The sequence below is a fragment of the Lissotriton helveticus genome, chromosome 6 (genome assembly GCF_964261635.1).
Source record: "Lissotriton helveticus chromosome 6, aLisHel1.1, whole genome shotgun sequence".
In the NCBI taxonomy this organism is placed as follows: Eukaryota; Metazoa; Chordata; class Amphibia; order Caudata; family Salamandridae; genus Lissotriton; species Lissotriton helveticus.
Window position 1 is genome coordinate 1,229,504,168 of NC_136067.1, and position 19,433 is coordinate 1,229,523,600.

Consider the following 19,433-nt stretch of genomic DNA (forward strand, 5'->3'; position numbering starts at 1 on the left):
TACTGCCAATTCTGTTGAGCCAAGGTTTAAGGAGATGTCGACGGCGTTCCTGGCTTTACAACACCTAGAAACTGTAACAACTGCCAAAAGTATTGCTATGTTTCTTAAAAATTGTTTTAAAATACGTTGTTCTTACGACCAACCATAGTCCCCAAGTTGTATTATAATATTTCTCTTGGGAGTTTTTAAACTATATATTTTTGCCTCTGGTACAGAAAATTTACCATTAACCGACGGTACCCAATCCCTTACAATCTTTTTATTTTTTCATCTGTAGATATAATAGTCTTTATCCGGCAATTGTGGCGTAATTGTTTAATATTAATTTTAGCCTGTTTTATGTTAAGTACGATGAAACTGTATACTATGTTGATTGCTTTTATGATTTTATTTAGTTCTAAAATCGAATAAAGCTTTGTACTACTACAACTCTGTTCTTTTTATTGCACTAGCACCTGCGAAGAAAGTAAACAAAACTGAGAAGACTTCTAAGCCAGGTAAAATAACCAATCTATATCAAACTATTTTCATGAAGAAAGACATGCAAAAGATTAACATTGATTTGTTATTGGCAGCTCTTTGTATAAAAGCAATGAAATCAGAGACAAATGTAATATACGTAAATTTACTTCAATATTTGTGCAAAATGATAGCAAAGATGCTCCAAACTATACACCTATTCATTATTTTGACTAATGCTCTGCTATTGAAAATCTTGTGCAGTCTTTAGAGTTAACACAATGTGCGTGAATTGTTTAACAGCGTAATCTGATTAGTTAATTGCAAATCACTGTTTTTAGTTTCCTCCATACCGTACGAGTACGAAAGCACAATCAGAAATGTGGTGATCACTCATTGTTATTGGACCAACAACAGTGATAAGGAAGGCCAGACTCGGGGTATTACCAGTAAGTTAATGTATTATTACCACCGCATCAGCCTCCCTCATCATAGTCCTAAAACCTTAAACGGTACCAAGCAGCTACACTTCGCATCTATTAAACAACTTGGGGCCACATTACACAATAAGTGCATTTTCATTGTTTATGCTAGGCGCACTTTTAAAAATGTGTGCCCGGCGTAAACAATAAAAATGCGCCCTATTAGGATGACTGTGCTGCCCCCAGGGCAGCCGTGAACTCGTGCTGGCCTTGGGGCAGCGCATTCAGCTGAAAAATGGAACAACTGCTTTACAGCTCTCTGTTTTTGCAGTGCAGGCGGCAACGCTCCTGCACTTTAAGGGGGATTGAAAACCCCCTTGCATGCGGGTGTGGAGCACTGTCAGTGCGCCCCCTTACAGCTTCTTTCCCTCTGCGCCCATGTCTGTAATATGGTGTGGGCGCAGAGGCACAGCCCCATGCAATAAAGGTAACGCCCCTGCAGATAGCGCCGGCACTTTATGTGCACCAGCCTTATCGGTATTACAGAAGGGACCGCACAAGTGTCTGTGGCCTCTTCTGCAATATCAATCAGGGCCGGACTGGCTACCGGGCAGTTGTGTGTGCTGCCGAGCTAGGGGCTAATTTATCTGTGGTGGGGGCTTATTTCGTTAATGGGGACCTGTGTGCGATTTGAAATAAAAAAAGTAAAACGAATTTCGTTTTGCACACGCAGGTCCCCATCAACGAAATTAGCCCCCAGCACGGCAGCACACACAACTGCCCGGTAGCCAGTCCGGCCCTGATACCAATATGCCCCAGGGGTGGGCAATGCGGGAACAACCGAACGTTGTGCCCCTGGGTCACTTTCTGGAATACGACCCATAGATGGAATGCCATTAGGACTTGAGCTATGTCAAGTTCATTTACAAACAGCAGGTCAGTGTTAAAAAAAAAGCCCCCAAAAAAGAATCACCAAAAGCAGCAGGACAAGGCAAGAGCCAATCACCATCGAGGTGCAATGCTTTACACCTCAGAGAAGGTGCAAGTGACATAATGACAACTATTCAGCAATACAACTGTCATAATGCAGCCCAGGAGGCAGCAATGAAACAAGTGAAATTCGAAGACCCCCCGAGGTGGCTGGGTCCACAAGAGAGCCATTTTAGTCCTGTGACTGAGAGTTTCCGTCAGATATTAACACATTCCAGAGGTAACCAAAAGTCGTAGACAGAGCTTTATATCTACAGTGACTGCTGTGCGAAAAAGAAATATGGAGATTCCGTAAGCCCTTGAAGACAGTGAATCAGCAAATTCTCTGGATACTAGGAATTTAAATTAAAAAAACAAAACTATGTCTTGGCTGATATGGATATCTGAAGGAATGTTCAGATGGAAATTGTGTCTGGACACAAGACTAACCTGTCCGAAAACAAATAGAAAAGGCCTCATGACATACTAAACCACCCAACTTTCAAACCCTCCTAAATGAGGCATTGGCTATCCGAAAGATCACTCTCACAGACAGAAGATGCTGAGGAATATCAGACAGAGGCTGAAAGGGAGTGACCTGCGGGGCGCAAACAACCAGCGGCATGCCTCAAGAAGGTCTGAACAAATGCACCCACAGGCCTGTGACTGGCACAAATATGGGAGAGCCAAACAAGCCAAAGTAGAAGGGTTAGCCAATTCTCATAGGTGTCTTAAAGAAAATGCAAATGCCTCTAGATGGACAAGAAGGTGGCAAGTACCAGATCCAGCAGGAAGCCAAGGAGCTGTAAAGGATCTGACAGCCTGAAGTGGTCCTGTAGGGGAAGCCAGACTGTATTAAGGATACAAAAGGGGATGATGGACGGAGCGTTTGACCAAATCAAACACTCACCCCCAGTCAAATGATCTGGGTTTAATCCGTCACCATTCTTTAGCTCACTCAGCCACCCCAGTTCAGACATGGCCATATGCAAATCAGTCTGACCCTGTGCCTCATGGGCACAGTCCAGCCCGAACTGCCAAGCCATGTCTTCCCTGGACCGGAAAAAAGCATCCTGGGACCGTTTTCGGATTCATAATCCTCATCAGCCAGGCTATCTTGAATCCAGTGGCCAAGTGAGCAAGGGACTCACGTCTGAGCATACCCTGCCACACTTAGGGCGAACTGGGGTGGCAGAGTGGGCTAAAGAACGGTGATGGATCAAACCCAGATCTTTTGACTGGGTGTGAGTGTTTGATTGGTTCAGATGCTCCGTCCATCACCACCCCCTTTTGTAAGGCTGTATTAAGGATGCATAGATGAAGGGGAGAGATTGAGCATTTACATGTTAATGGAGAAAGATAGGGGATTTGGAATCTATGGGGAACGCAGAGAGTCCTCATTATAGGTTAACAATGGCAACCACTGATTATTTCTCATACAGCACTTTGTACAATACGTGGGCACCTTCTAAATACTATAAATACCATGAGCTGCTGTGCCCCAATTGAACAGCACTCAATTTACTAAGCATTAAATGATGGAATGCTTAACTGGCCCTGCTGTGATTCAAGTTCTTAACCTGCAGATCACAATATCTTTGCAGACAATGTGATCTCAATGATCCAGAATTATTGATACAACCGGAATTGTTTTTAGAAGTTCTGATGCAAGGATGTTTGAAGCACCAGGTTTTATGCTGCTTTGTGAATTACAAGAGACCCTGGATGACGTTGATGTTCTGGGCATAGCCTCCTAGTTTGGACTGAGAAGGTTTTCTTATGCATTTTTTAACTTTTAACTGTCATATATTTGACTCGTGTTGCTGAATTGACTTTCCAAGAAAAACAGATATCAAAGTCAGTTTCAACAAACACAAATGGAGAACTGTCATCACGTCTTTATATATGAATCAAAAAGTGTTTAACATGACAAAAGAATGATTAGCTGCTACTATGAAATTTGAGTTTTCTTAGTAATAGTTCTCAGAAAGGGAAGGAATCTGCTAATGTAGATGATGAGGCGCTTCTCTCAGGTGATTGAACTGGGCTGTCAATTCTCACACATTCATCTTGAAAAGTCATGTATAAATGTGAAATTGGTTGGAATTGTTGGAAATGAGTGTGAATTCCGCTGTTTATTGGGTTGCAATTCTTTAAGGCAAAGAACTTGAAGGGTTGTATGCGCGAAAGGAATGATTGGTATAATAAATGTTGAGAACCAACACGATTTTAATGTATAGCTGTGTGTCATCAGCATGCTAATGACTATAAAGGGAGCCCTATGAATTTCACGCGGATGTCCTCACTTTATTTTAATAAAGGCAACCACTCATTGCATCTTATATAGCACTTTATTTAACTTCTGAATACTTTAACTAACTTGAGCTGCTGGGTCCCAAGTTAATGGCACTCAATCGACTGAATATGAAATGATGGAATGCTGAACTAGTCCTGCAGGGTTTCAAGTCCTGACCTGCAGATCACAACAAATGTTTGCAGTCGATGTGATACTCCTGGTCCAGAACTGTTGTTACTGCCAGAAAGCTTTTCTCAAAGGATTTGTGATTAGGAGCAAGGACGTTTGCGAATATCTCTAGTAGGATCTGGGGGCAGGTGTCACCATGGTCAATAATGCAATAGATACCATCTGTGACTGAATGATATCTACTTATGTGTTAGATCAGGCTCTGAGTCCTGTTAGTCACGAAAGAGGATGTGTCTGTCACCCTAGGTATTTAACTGAATAGAACGTTTTTCCATGGATATTTCAAAGAATTGGTGATTGCTGATTAGACCGAAGATGCAAACAGTCTCGATTATGAATGGGTTTTTTGAAAGCAGAAACCTTGTGTAAAGAATGATCTGCTAATTTTAAAGCTGGGGTGAGTTTGCCAGCCAATGTGTGGTTCATTAGCATCAGATGCGTGGTGAGGATCCATTTGACATCATCCTATGGGCATTCATGGAATGTTCGTAGTATGTTCCTATTTTGTAGAGCTATTTTTTCCATTGATCTTGGGGGGGGATTCCGATAGACAACGAGGAGGGAAAATTAATTCTCTATTTAATTTTCCCTCATGGTCGCCTGTCGAATCCCTGGCCCCACCGCCCCAACACTTTTACCTGCATGGGCCGAAGCTGCTTTCAACACACCCAGACACAAGTGTAAGGTTTCTATCTTCAATTAAACATCCCACGTCTAACACACTGGTTCCCCCAAAGTTAGGCCTAGTTTTACTAACACTTTGTGATATTGTTACTCCATTTTTTTGGCACTGCCATGAGGCAAAATCCTATCCATGATTTACCGCACCAGGTAAGAACCAATTTACTTGCTTTTGTAAAAAATAACACAATGCAGCGTCTTCTGCTGCGTTGCATTACGATGGGTTAACTTGCTGCGTTGCGTGAAAGATTAGTAAGTGTGCCACTCTGTGCGTAGGCATTCAATCAAGCAACTTCATGGAGAATAGGGATACGTCTGTAAAAGAAACACAGTGATGCAGCTCATTTCACAGAACAAAAAGTGGTGAACATTATAGTACTGAAAGACCTCGATTTTTGGCATATGTTGACATTGCACTTATTTTCGGTTTTAAAAGTATTATTGTTTTTGTAGCCTTAAAATCCCAAATAACATTAACCCAGATAATACAAACATTAACATTAAAACATATTCATAATCAGTCCTAGCACGGCTTCAAGTAACTCTGACCCAGTAATAAAATTATATACATATAAACAAAAAAGTAAACCTCATCACAAGGAAACAAATAATACAGCAATACAATAACCAGCTATCATCAGTGCTTTATTTGTAAAAGGATAAATGGTGGTACCAAAAGCTCTTCTCAGAAGCCCACAGTCGGTCCTAGTAAATGTCGACGGTCCAGCTACCAAAGCTGTGTATTCTTGGATCCACCTTAAACCTCTGTAATACACTGCCAGACACTTCTTGCCACTTCATCTCTTTCTTGCAGGGTCCTGTGCTCTCTCTTTCTGACCGTTTTTCGGTCTTTCTCTTCCTCCTTCTTTACCCTTTGTGTGTTTTTTTCTCTGTCTTGCTCCCTGTAAATGTCTGATGAAGAAAAATAAGGACTGGTCCCCAGAAATGGGTGCTGGTGGACACCACAGGCAACCACCTGCTCAGATTAGCACTGGGTATCATAACAAGACCCTGACACATAGCTGCCTGACAAATGTGAAACATTTGAATCCACCCTATTTACTACTCAATGGACTGATAACTGAACAAATCTCTCATAACATTGGATAAGGGCTTGTCTCAAATCAGAGTGAACCCTACATCAATGATAATAAAAGCACATGGGGCACTGATTTCAGCAGACACTGCTGCAACGAAATCCATACTACATCTGCAACCTGTCAAACAACTTAGTAAAACAATGTCCAAACAGAGAAAGTCAGTCAAAGAGTCAAATTTCAATAAAATCAACTAACTTGAAATTCACTTGGTGCATCTCTGAACAGTTGTAACATTCAACAGCACGTTACAGATTACTTTCCCATGGCTTAACATACCTGGTTTACATTGTCTCCATGCATTGTAACATAAGATGGTAATAAAAACTCCATGTGTTCTGCATGTCACATACACATCGGTATTTTATGGAGTATTGTTACAACAACGGTCCATTTGTCCGTCGCTGAGGTTTGACAAAGGTGTGCTCATCATTGTTATGTTTGAGTTACTTCTGGTCCATACATTTCTGCTAGCTTCGCAAGCCTTGCTCTAATATTTTCAACCGGCCCCCTCCCTGACTCAGGGGATATATGTCGGTATGATGGCCCTTTAGAGAGAAAATAACTCTTCTCCACACGGCTAAACTGAACTGTAAATTCACCAGCCCTAAAATATAAAAGAACGTGAAGGCTCATCTCAACAACCTGCATAGAATGTTCCAATAGATATGTGCCTTGGAGCTGCAGTATACTCGACAGCCAGGCCTCTTTTTATTCCTAGGTCACACGGAAATTACTGCATGGCCTTTGGATTCCCCTATTTCAGTGTGGGTAATGTTTTCTCCATCCAGTTTTTCAAGGGGTTGGGGAAAAGTACAGGTTATTCCATCTAGAAATAATTGCTGGGGACTTTGGCTGCATTAGCAGCTAAGCCTTATTCCCCATTTGATTTTTGACAGGGGACAGTATGTAGTGCAGAGCTCCGCTTGCCATAAAAACGTCCCCTTCTCCCCTGTCCTCTTCCGCACTCAACACAGAGGTTGGTACCCACATATGTTTACAGCCTGCTCTGAGAAGGTGGTAAATGGCTAAATATATGTGTTAAAATACAATGGAACTAGGAATCGAAATTTGCCTAGCTTATGTAACGGTAAGTTTCAATTCTATTAAGGACACGGAGGCGAGGATTATGCTTTTCTTCCTTCGCTTTAATACAAATACACAAAACACAGCAGCCTTAGAAAAGCTCCAATCCATGTTTAAAACTGTAGGAAAACTTGAAACCAAAAATTTTCTTTAAGAGTCTGTAATCCAACGAAACTACAGCTCCCATGAGCCTTTCAGTCTTAGTCCTTTCACTCTGTTCAGTCCCAGTATGATAGCCAGTCCCTTCTCGACCTTCCTCCTCTTTCTTCGCGCTGGTTACGCACATTCCGCATTAGTCCTGTTTGGAACCGTCATTTCCTATCAGAAAAAACGACAGCGTAAGGGAAGCATCGACCATTCCACTGATCGCATGCAAACAGAAAACATCATCAGGAACTGGCATTAAAGCATGTACAACGTATAGCTGGAAAACAGTTTACTTACTGAGATACGGGCGGGTTCGCACTACCGAACACTAGGGTGGGATAATCCTCGCCTCCGTGTCCTTAATAGAATTGAAACTTACCGTTACATAAGCTAGGCAAATTTCGATTCTATGTCAGGACCGGAGGCTTCAGATTATGCTAGTTCAAAGCTTACTCACCACCAATTGGGCCAAATCCACCACCGGTTTAAAATAAAACCTCTTAAATGTGGAATCCGAGGACCAATCCGCCGCTCGCATTAAGTCCTCCAAACGAGCTCCCACCGAAAACGCCTTAGAAGCCATAGCTCCCCTGGCAGAGTGAGCTCCAAAACGCTTGGTGTCAATGCCTGCCTCCTGCATGACCCAACGCACCCACCTTGCAATGGTGGGGGAAGAGACTGCTCTGTGTGGTTTTCGCAAGGCAATTAGTAACTGTCGTTCGCCCGGAGGGCGAATATCTAGCGTCATGTCTTCATAAGCCTTCAAACATTGCACGACGCACAATTTGGGAGTGTCCACAAAGGCTGGGTACGAAATCGTGCGTGACGCAGACTTTGTGCGACGTCCCACTGAAAAAGTGACCCCGTCCGGGGAAAACACGCGCGCTGACACATCCAGGGCACGGACATCCGACACACGTCGGCAAGAAACTAAACAGAGCAACATAGCCAATTTAGCTGAAAGTTCTTTCAAAGACAAATAAGCGTTAGCCTGCCAGGACAGGAACAGATTCAAGACCACATTCACGTCCCAAAGGACCGAATATCGGGGCTCCGGAGGTAAGGAGAGACGAACTCCCCGCAAGAGTCTGCAGACAAAAGGATGTTCTCCTACTGAAGAACCCTCCACAGGTTGATGACCCGCAGAGATTGCTGAACGCATTGCGTTAATCGTCCTATAGGCAAGGCCTTTAGATGCCAATTCGGCTAGAAAGTTCAAGATCGGAACGATTCCTGCGACCACGGGATCCAGGTCCCTTCGAAAACACCAACGCATCCACTTAAGCCAAGCGGATTTGTAGCGCTTCGCCGTGCTATCAGCCCAGGCTTTGGAGAGCAAGCCCTCAGCCGATCCCGAAAGGCCCGGGAGTGACCACCGTTTCCGGAAAGCCTCCATGCCATGAGGCGGAGAGAGCCCCTCATGATGAGAGGGTGATGCTCCCGATGTGGATTCAGCAAGAGGTGAGGAAACTGGGGGAGTAGGATTGGAAAATCCCAAGAAAGTTCCAGAAGAACTGGAAACCAGACTTGAGACCTCCAGAGTGGCGTAATCAACACCATCTCCACCTCCTGACGGCGCACCTGGGCCGCCGTCCGCACAATCATCGAGAACGGAGGAAACGCGTAAGGCCTCTCCTGGCTCCAATCTTGGAGGAACGCGTCCGTGGCTTCCGCGAGCGGATCCGGCCGCCAGCTGAAGAACCTCGGAAGCTGATGGTCCAGCCGAGACGCAAACAGATCCACCGAAAACGGACCCCAGTGCGTATTCAGCCACTGGAAGACCGGGACGTTCAACATCCACTGACTGGCATCCCTCAGGTGCCTGGAGTGCCAGTCCGCTACCTGATTGGCCTGACCCGGCAGGTATTCCGCCGTCACCGATATGTGATGAGAGAGGCAATAATCCCAGAACTCCTTCGCCATGTCTGCTAGAGCCTTGGAGCGGGGGCCTCCCAGGTGGTTGACGTATCGAACCGCTGAGACATTGTCCATCTTCAAAAGAACGCAGGATTTCACTGAATCCTTGGTCCAACAGCGGACCGCGAAGGACCCTGCCAGAAGCTCCAAACAGTTTATATGCAACCGTTGTTCTTCGGACGACCAAGTGCCTCCGGTGGAGAACTCCCCGCAACGAGCACCCCATCCGGATCTGCTCGCATCGGACTCTATCACTAGATCCGGGACCGACCCGAAGATCGCCCGACCATTCCAGGCCTCCATGTGTGAGAGCCACCAGGACATCTCCTCCTTCACGTCCTCCGAGAGGGGTACCATCTGGTCGTAGGACATGCCCCGTCGGAGGTGTTGGGCCTTGAGGCGCTGTAGCGCTCTGTAATGCAACGGCCCTGGGAAAATCGCCTGAATAGAGGATGACAGAAGTCCCACTATTCTGGCCACCTGGCGCAGAGAAGTCCGATCTTTGGAAATCGTCTGGCGTAGCGCATGCTTGATCTTGGCCATCTTCTTCGAGGGAAGACTGAGGGAGGCTCCGACGGAGTCTATGACGAAACCTAGAAAGGTAATCTTCTGACACGGAACCAGAACCGACTTGGATTCGTTGATGACGAAACCCAGCCGCTGGAGAAGCTGGACCGCCTGCTGGAGCTGACCAGTCAAGGTCACCGGGCACTGGCCCATGAAAAGAATATCGTCCAGGTAGACGATCATCCGAATACCCTGAGCTCGCAGGAATTCTACCACCGGGTGCAGCACCTTCGTGAAGCACCAAGGGGCCGAGGAAAGACCGAAGGGAAGGGCGGTGAATTCGAACACCCTGCCCCTCCAGCAGAATTGAAGGAAACGCCGATGGGGAGGATGAATGGGTACCACCAAATAAGCGTCCTTCAGATCTAACCGCACCATCCAGTCCCGTGCTAGGAGCACATCCCGGAGGAGGTGAATCCCCTCCATTTTGAAGTGACGGTAGACCAACCAACCGTTGAACTCCTTGAGGTTGATCACCGGACGCTTGCCCCCATCCGTCTTGTCTACCAGGAAGAGGTTGCTGAGGAAACCAGCGGGATGCCGCGTTGATAGGCGAATGGCCCCTTTCTGGAGCAACTCCGAGACCTCTTCGTCTATCAAACGCGCGTCGGACTCTGAGAAAATGATCGGCCGCGGGGGCCACACCTGAACTGGTCGGTCGTAGAAGTCTATGTGGAAACCCCGTACGGTTTGCAAAACCCAGGCGTCTGCAGTGAGCAGCGCCCACTCCTCGTAAAAGGCTGCCAACCTGCCCCCCATAAGAACTTGGTCCGAAGACCGTACACTTACCGTTGGCATTATTGGGTCCAGGGTTCTTGCGGTAGCCACGACCGCCAAAGCGTTGCCCCCTCGTGGGGTAAAAGTTGTTGAAGTTGGCGGAGGTCTGGTACTGGCCTCTGCCGGAGCCTTGCCCTCTACCGTTGGCTTGTTGCCCTGCACGGCCGGTCGGGCGGCCCCTGCCCCGACCGGCCCCTTGGGAAAAACGCTGGTGGAATACCCGCTTAATGCTGGTCTGCGCTCTGTCCAGTGAAGTAAACGTGGACACAAATTTGCCAAGCTCCTTGATAAAAGGTTCGCCAAAGAGGCCGCCCTGGGCGACCGCCCCTGCCTCCGAAGAAGCCAAATCGCCTAGCTTCGGGTCCAGCTTGATAAGCAGGGACCTGCGACGTTCGGTAGACAGGGCGCAGTTGGCGTTACCCAAAAAAATGATTACCCTCTGCGCCCAATTAGACAAGACCTCAGGGGAAATCACCGTGCCATTAGCTTTCGCCTCCTCCGCCATGTCAAGGATCTTCGTGGCGGGCCCTACAGCATCCAACAACTTATCCTGGCATGACCGCCAGGAGCGGTCGATGCCCTTACGTGGGTCCTTCATAAATTTGGCGAGGAAGGTGGCCATTTTCGCGTCCAATTCGGGCGTCATGGCCACCTTACCCTCCAAAGAGGGCCTTGGGCATTCCCCCCGTAGGCAACCCCTGGCTTCTTTTTCTAAAGGCTTACGCAGGCGACCTGCCACGAACTTTGCCACCGAGTCCCCCGGCGTCCAGGCCGCGGACCGCGGATGCATGATCTCATCCGGGTCCAGCATGCCGGAACTGTCCCGGGGCAACTCAGCGGCCGAGCCCGAGGGGCGCCAAGAGCGGACCGATTCCCCGTCGTCATCAGTATCGGGGGAGTCCAGCCCCGGAGACGGGGGCGCAGTGTCCGAAACCACAGAAGGTTCAGGGTCCGAAAGTGGTGCGGGGGGGCCAGCAGTCGCCTTGGCCAAGAAAGCGTCTCTGAGACGCTCAAAGGCGCCTCTGTCCACCCCTTGCCCCACTTCCCGAGCCCCCTCCCTGCAGGGTTTCTTAGGCGCGGAGGGGCCCTCACTTGAGGGGCCAGGGGGGCCAGTAGGCGCCCCCAAATGGCTCTGCGCCAGTTTGGCGCATTCTTCCACAATGCGCGCAGACAGCCGGTCCTCCATGGGACCCACTACCTCAGTCACACAGCGGTAGATAGAGCTGTCGACCGCGTGGTAAAACTCCTCATCCTGTAGATAGGAGTGGGGTTCCTCAAAATAATCCCCTTGATCCATGACTGCTAACCAGATCACAATCCTAGCACTCAGCACCAGACCCTCTCACACAGAGGGCGTCAGGGAAGCAATATGGGCAGACAAACTCGGACTGCAATAACTTTTCTGGGCCAGGAGCACACTGGCAATGTAGGCTGCACGTTAGAGCCCCCAACGCGCCGACCCTCCACAATGGGACCGGGCCGATCCACCCCCAACAGCGCGTCACCACACAGTAAGCGTCAACAACGTGCAGATGCCAGTCGGCTATTTACGCGGTCTCCGCCGCTTTTACAGACCCCACAGGGCGTCAACAAGGAAAATTCCGGGCCAGATACAGACCCGGAGCACCGGGCGTCAAGGGGTGGAGAGGGCAAAGCTCCGTGACCGGCCGGCTCCTCCGCGCGTCTCCTCAGAGTGAGGGGAAGCGCGCCGAGGAGCAGGCGAGACGAACGGGCGCCCTCTGGCGGTCAATCACAACACCGCACTGTTTGCCGGACAAACGCCGCGAAAGGAGCGAGAAACGCTCCCGCGGCAGGGGCTCTGCAGGGAAAAAGGCACAGAAGCAAAACAGAGCCCTCACAAACCCCCGTCTAATCCCCAGACGGGCAAAAACAGCAAATATCAAGAGAGAAAATATGCCACTTAACTGACTGCTGCGGGAGCAGCGAAGAAAGAGGAGGAAGGTCGAGAAGGGACTGGCTATCATACTGGGACTGAACAGAGTGAAAGGACTAAGACTGAAAGGCTCATGGGAGCTGTAGTTTCGTTGGATTACAGACTCTTAAAGAAAATTTTTGGTTTCAAGTTTTCCTACAGTTTTAAACATGGATTGGAGCTTTTCTAAGGCTGCTGTGTTTTGTGTATTTGTATTAAAGCGAAGGAAGAAAAGCATAATCTGAAGCCTCCGGTCCTGACATAGAATCCCAAGTAGTTTTAAAACTGAAAAAGGTGTCTCACAAGTTAGTTATCAATTCCATGGGGTATTACTCTTAATTGCACAGTACTGGCATATATTTAGATCATGGTAACCAGAGTATCATGCAACTTGTAATAGGGCCTATTGGCAGATGTCTATGGCGCTTATTGATGAAAGGGCCGTTTAGTCATTCTGGAGCTTTTCTAGAGACACGCTCAGATGGGTTTTTTAAGCAGTTCAGTTCAAGTTCAAAACGTCTTTATTTCGAAAATTTCTTCATAAAAGACAACGATAAAATATATACAGAGTGCGGCATAATAGATGTTAAAAATACAATTCATTCATTACACAGTAAAAATAAAATTAAATGGTATCGAGAGACGTTTCATGGATCATTAAAAAGTTTACAAATCAATCCTAAAATATAGTGACTTAATACAATTGGTTCCTACATTTGACTCGTTTTTCATTTTTTCACCAAGTAAATGTCTGGCTCTGATGATCCAAGCCCATCCAAGGAATTTTGCCATACCTATGGACACCCACTCTGCACTGTTTGATCTTAACACTACCAAAGCTTCCTCACACACCCGTAGATTAATCCTTCTGCAAATGGGTTGAAGCCATTTGCGACGGGGTGCGGAGAAGGCTGGACAAGCGAAGAGGAGGTGGCCAACAGTTTCTTGTAGCTCACTACACCAGGGACAGAACATGGTTGATTGGTTATGCCATTTATTTGTAAATACCCTTACTGGTAATGTGCCAACTCTAAATTGGTGGTAAAGTTTCCTATCTGCACTTTTAGTAATATTGTCCCAGTAAGTCTCGGTGTGAGGGACCACTTTGTGGAGCAGAAAGAGACCAGTCAAACTGGATGTCTGCGAGAGCAAAACTAAGTCCTCCTTTACAGTTGTCCAAAAGAGTAGTTTGAATTCCTTTTTCGACGGGAATACCTGATTTCCCGGATCAGACCACTGTAAGTGAAGACCCATTTTATAAAGTGTGGCCTTCACAGTCTTAAACCAAAGTAGGTTACCTGACCCCATTATCGATCTTACATCCAGAATCTCATTGGCAAACATGGAGAGTTCTGGTGTGGACCAAATACGTCTCCACAGGGCTACCATCCTATACCGAGCCTGATTTTTAATGGAGTGGCAGCCCATATCTAACATAAGGGGAAGTGACGGTGTTGATTGTGGGAGCCCTACCAGGCTACGGAGGAACTTGTTTTGGATTTTATCTAAAGGGGCAAGATCTACACTACCCCATAAATCCGAGCCATAGAGGATGGCTGAGCTAATTTTTGCGTTATAGAGTTTAAGTGCTGGCAAGACCCTTTTGGTTTGGGAGCATCGCTGTTCTTTAACTAAGCATCCCGATAAACGGGCAAATTTTAAACAAAGTGCCTCAATCTGCTCCTTCCAGCACAGCCTGTAGTCTATAACCACCCCTAAGTAGGTCATCACCTCTACTTGCTCCAATATAGTACCATTCATCGTAACTTGAACACTTAATGGTTTATTCTTAGTCAGGACCATAAATTTGGTTTTCGAAACATTAATTTCGAGGTCATTTATATTACAAAACTCCACAAATGTATTTATTGCAGTCTGGAGTCCCACCTGTGTTTTTGCCAAAATCAAAGTGTCATTGGCAAAAATTAGGAGGGGAAACTTAGTCCCACCCAGAGCTGGCGCATCGGTCGGGGTAGCTGCTAGAAACTGCACTACTTGATTTATAAAAAGTAAAAACAAAGTAGGTGCCAAGACACACCCTTGTCTTACACCACGTGACACTGGGAAGGACTCAGTCACCTGGCCCTGGCTACCCCATCTAACTCTGGCGAAATTTTGGTCATGCAGCCTATTAGTTAGTTCGAGGAGTTCCGGTGGCATTCCCATTCGCCTTAAGGCCATCCACATCTTCTCTCTTGGGACCAAGTCGAACGCGGATTTGAAGACCACGAACGCTGCGTACATGGTGCCCTCACCTAAATACACTGTCTTCCAGTAAATCAGAATGAATCTTAGCACTTGGTCGACAGTGCTTGTACATGCCCTGAAGCCAGCTTGCAACGGGGACAGGATATTTTCTTCTTTCATCCAAATCTGGATTCTACCCAACAGCATTCTAGCTATGACTTTCTGCAGGGCATCTATAAGGCTTATTGGGCGATAGTTCCCTGGAATGGTCTTATCGCCTTTTTACGGGAAGGATTTCGGCCCCTTTCCAGGAGTCGGGTACCCTGGCACCTCTGGCAATGGCATTTGCCAGAGTAGTTATGTAGGGAACCCAGTTATCCAAATCATGTTTAAAGAGATCCGCTGGGACGCAGTCCATACCGGGTGCTTTACCAGCTTGGACCAACCTTAGTGCATTCGCCGCCTCGATTTCATTAAAAACTAGGGGCCCACTAATAGCTTCCGGACGGAGTATCATGTTATGCACCCCTGCATTGTTACTTCCCATCGCCATGCCACAGAACTGGGAAGAGAAATACTCAACCCAGTCTTCAGCGGGGACATGGTTTGCTGGGTTTGCAGGTCTCTCGACCCTCCCCACTTCACTACCTGCCAAAATTTAATCTGGTTTGTGGACATGCTGGCCTCATAAAGTTCCAGCCAGCGAAGATCGTCCCATGAGGTCTTTGCATGCTTTAGAACCTTCTTATATTTCAGCGTTTCCTCTTGGATATCTACAGTTACTCTAGATTTAATAGCAGCAATCAGGGCACTATGGGCATTACGGCAGGTTTTATCGTACCAATTGGCACCTGAGGGTTTCCCACCATTTTTCACTACAACTCCAGGTTTTGTAAAAAAGGTTTTTAGTTTAACAAAAAGGGACTCGTGGATTGTACTGATTTGCTCCAGTGACCCCATTTCGTCAAATATTGACCTTGCTTTTATAACCGCCTCCGACACCTCTTGAGAAATGTTGTCAATGGAGGCTGGGGCATCCAGGATCCTGCACCAGCGAACCCTATGACAATCGTTAGTGAGGACAGTCTCAGCTGTGATACAATTTGTTGCGTTTTTTCTAAACAAATCACCATCAATTTTCAGTTTAATTGCCAAGGGGTTGTGATCACTTTCTGGTCTCCCAATGATTTCCATATCCCCTAGTAGTGTCCAAAACTCCATTTTGATTAGAAAATAATCGATCCGACTAGAACTATAGCCGTTATCAAAAGTAACTTTTCCTGCTAAATTGGATTTTGACCTTCCGTTTGCTGCCCTTAAACCCCACTCCAAACACAAACCGAGCCACTGCAGTACGGCCTCAGTAACCTTTTTGACTGGTGCTATGGCAAGGCTGGGGATATTCCATAACTCATCTACCTCTCCGTAGCAACCATCATCCAGACAGGACAGTGGTTCGAACGTACAGTTTAAATCCCCTGCCACTGTAACACACTTGTCTCTGCCAATCGTATTCATTAGGATGTCTAGTACCTCTATTATTGAAGGGATCTTTCCTCCTGGTAGTCCCCTTGAATAAATATTAATTATATACAGGTCCTCATAATTTGCTCTACTAAGTTTTAGCCCCATAATGTCAGCATTTGGGGTAAACAACATGAGAGGCCTATAGCAAAGCGATTGTCTAATCCAAACAACTAGCCCACCTGACGGTCGTCCCTTTGTCCCCTTAAGGGCTGGTTTGAAAAAGTTTAGATAACCTAAACGAAAAACTGCCTCAGTTGACCAGCTTTCTTGGAATATTAGGATATCATATTGCTCTATGAAATCACCCCATTCAGCCCCTTCCAGTTTCCCTTTCAACCCCGCAATGTTCCAGGAGGCTATCTTAAGAGAGTGTGCCTGAACAGCTGATTCATTTGCAATAGAGGCGGTGTGGCCCCTGCTACTCTCTTCCGATGAAAAGTTATTTTCGCAGCCATCTACCAGATTAATACCGGGGGGACCCTCTCCTTCTAATTCCCCTAATGAAACTTCTGCAGCAATTCTAGAGCTTTGGGTGCTACTATCCACCTCCAATGAGTGTAGGGAATGGGGGGACATGTGTCTGCGAGTCAGTCTAGGCACTCTAGTGTTGTTGTCCACTAGTCCCTTATCCTGTCAGTCTACTCCATCCAAGCCACTTAACAGTGCAAATCTATTTGAGAGGTGGGGTGAGAACATAGGGTAAGTAGCCACTACAGAAGGATATCTTCCTCTTGATCTATTATTGTGATGGAATGTCTTTTGGTGGGGATACCCTCTAGATATATTTAATTTAGGATAGAAGTAATGGAGGGAAAGTGTTTGGATGTCACCCACCCTTCCAAATCTTGGTTCCCTGCAGATAAAATCCACTACCCATGGCTCGCTAAAGCTTACAACTATGCAGTCCCCCTCGAGGTCTTTTTCACTATAACCTACCCAGTCTACTCTTCTGACATTAAGGATCTTAGTTTTGGACATTGGTGGAAGAGCTCGATTCTTATTTAGCCAGAAGTTGACTTCATTATGTAAATCTCTGTGCGTTTCCACCTTTCCTTCCCCTAAGGGCGCCACTCCTGTTAAAATTATAGTGTAAGGTAGTGACTCGGGAGGGAGATTGACACATTGCTTTCTGGAGGGAACTGTCTTCCTAACCAAGTTTTCATGACCCAATGGATGGTTAGGTTTAGGGGATCCTCTAGGGGTAGGCTGAGGTTTATTAACTAGGCCTGCCTTGTGAGATGTGGGCTTTACAGGTGTACGCTTAGCCCTATCAGTGACCAACTTCTGCTGTGGAACTCTAGAAAGTGAAGATACAGGTTTGGCCATTTGCCCCGTATTCCCATTATTAGATGGTTTTTGCTTGGTACACACTGATATTGGCCCTATGGGGGCAGTTATTTGTTCTATCTTTTTCAGAGTTCCCACATTTTCTCTTACTAATGCCTCCATCTGTTCCATTTTATTGTATAATAACCTTGTTCGTTCAAATAGGGGTAGAAGAAGAGCTTTAATTAGCAACTTAATTTTATCCAGAAGGATACCTTCATCATCGTTTATAGGGGAATTATTGTTCTCGGGGGGGGGGGGGTTTAACAACGGGGCTACAGTGATGTTTGTAGATGTAGGAGTATTGTTTGGTTTCGAATCCTTCATAATGCCCCCCTTCTGTGGTGAATCTACCCGTTTCCTTTTACTAGATGTATGTATGGGCATATTGTCCAATGTTGGGGGTTGGGAATTGAGTTCTGGGCTTAATACGATGCTGGAGCTGGCCGAAGTACCAGTCACGATATTTAATAAATTGTGGTGTAAAGAACTATCATGTGATGAGTCTAGTGCAATGGCGGTATCACCCCCCTCCAGTTCCTGGTCCATTGCTACTGGATCTATTGTTGTAACATTACTATCAGTACAAACTATTTGGGTTAGGGGAACCGGGGAAACAGCCTGCCCAATTTTCCCTAGTGAAGAGCGCTTTCCAGTAACCAAATCAATGGATAAGCGTTTTTCGGCCAGGGCTATTTCTTTTTCCAAAATGCAAGTGGTACGTTTGAAGAACTGATCAATAGTACCTGTAAACACCCCATTTGAGGTTGATACCTGAACCTGCCTTTCTTTACCAGAACGCAGGGTCATGTTGTTATTGTGTACTTGACCGCCCTTCAGGTGGTGACAACTGAAATAAGGAGAGTGCAAACCAACACTATATACCCAAGAGTTTGTGAATTCCAAATGCCAATAACACAATATCAAGGGGGTGGCCCAACCCAACCTCGTCCGGCCTCGGATGGCCACAGACGCCCCGCCCTTGTCCCGGGCTTCTCCCAGGCGCGCTCCCGCGCGCTCTCGCACAGCGGATATGGCCAAATACAGATATAGGGACTAAGTTAGAGGGGCGGGGCAAGCAGGGAGAGCGGCCCAGGTGCCGGTAATGCGGGCTGTTTTTGTGTTGTTGAAGAAGGGGTGTTTGGCCCTGTGGGAAAGAGGGTAGGTTGGGCCTTGACGTGATACAAAAGGGGAATTTTACCTATGCCTCTAATGTTGATTGAACAAACAATTAATGCATAAAGACGGATTAACCAACATTTATTTGTTTACCCAGACAATTGATTTATGTCATTACTTTTTGTTAAATTTTTCCTTAGGAATCATACCATTGTCACTTGTTACATTCCCTGTGTTAAACAAATATCCAAATATAACAATATTGGAACAGGAGTGTGGGAGGTATCACACAACGTTTTACCCCCTGGAAATTTAATTTATTTGTCAACCAGAGTTTCTTTTGTACTGTCCCCTTGGCAACTGTTTAAAGATTTGTTCACATTTAGTTGTTTTTGTAATTTGAGAGCACATTTGTACTGTATGTTCATTTTTTCACACATATCAATTGCATATATTGTTTTAATTTACCAATGGTGTATGGTTTAATGTGAAGTTGATGATGTTCTTTCTCTGTCTAAAAAAGTGATTTTTCCTAAAATTTAACAAAAGGTAATGCGGGCTGGCAGGTGCTCCTGGGAGTTGGAGTCCCGGACCCGCTACTCGCTCGCAATCCTGCCTGTAGTTTCCACACCCCCGGTCAATGCCCAATGGCCGCCTCCACCAATGGCCTCAGGTCCGACAGAGCACAGAAGACTCCCCACGAAGCGGGACCCGCGAAGCGGGTACCGCGAGGA

At 46.4% G+C, this 19,433-nt stretch overlaps 1 protein-coding gene across 1 annotated transcript in view; it reads left to right on the forward strand.

Moving 5' to 3' along the window:
* LOC144762658 (uncharacterized) overlaps nucleotides 1-19,433 on the forward strand; it is a 1,356,333-nt gene that overhangs the window by 482,465 nt on the left and 854,435 nt on the right. Inside the window, exon 13 of the mRNA XM_078647891.1 lies at nucleotides 453-497. Within this exon, the coding sequence (XP_078504017.1) occupies nucleotides 453-497 (45 nt within the window). The remainder of the gene's footprint in view (nucleotides 1-452; nucleotides 498-19,433) is intronic.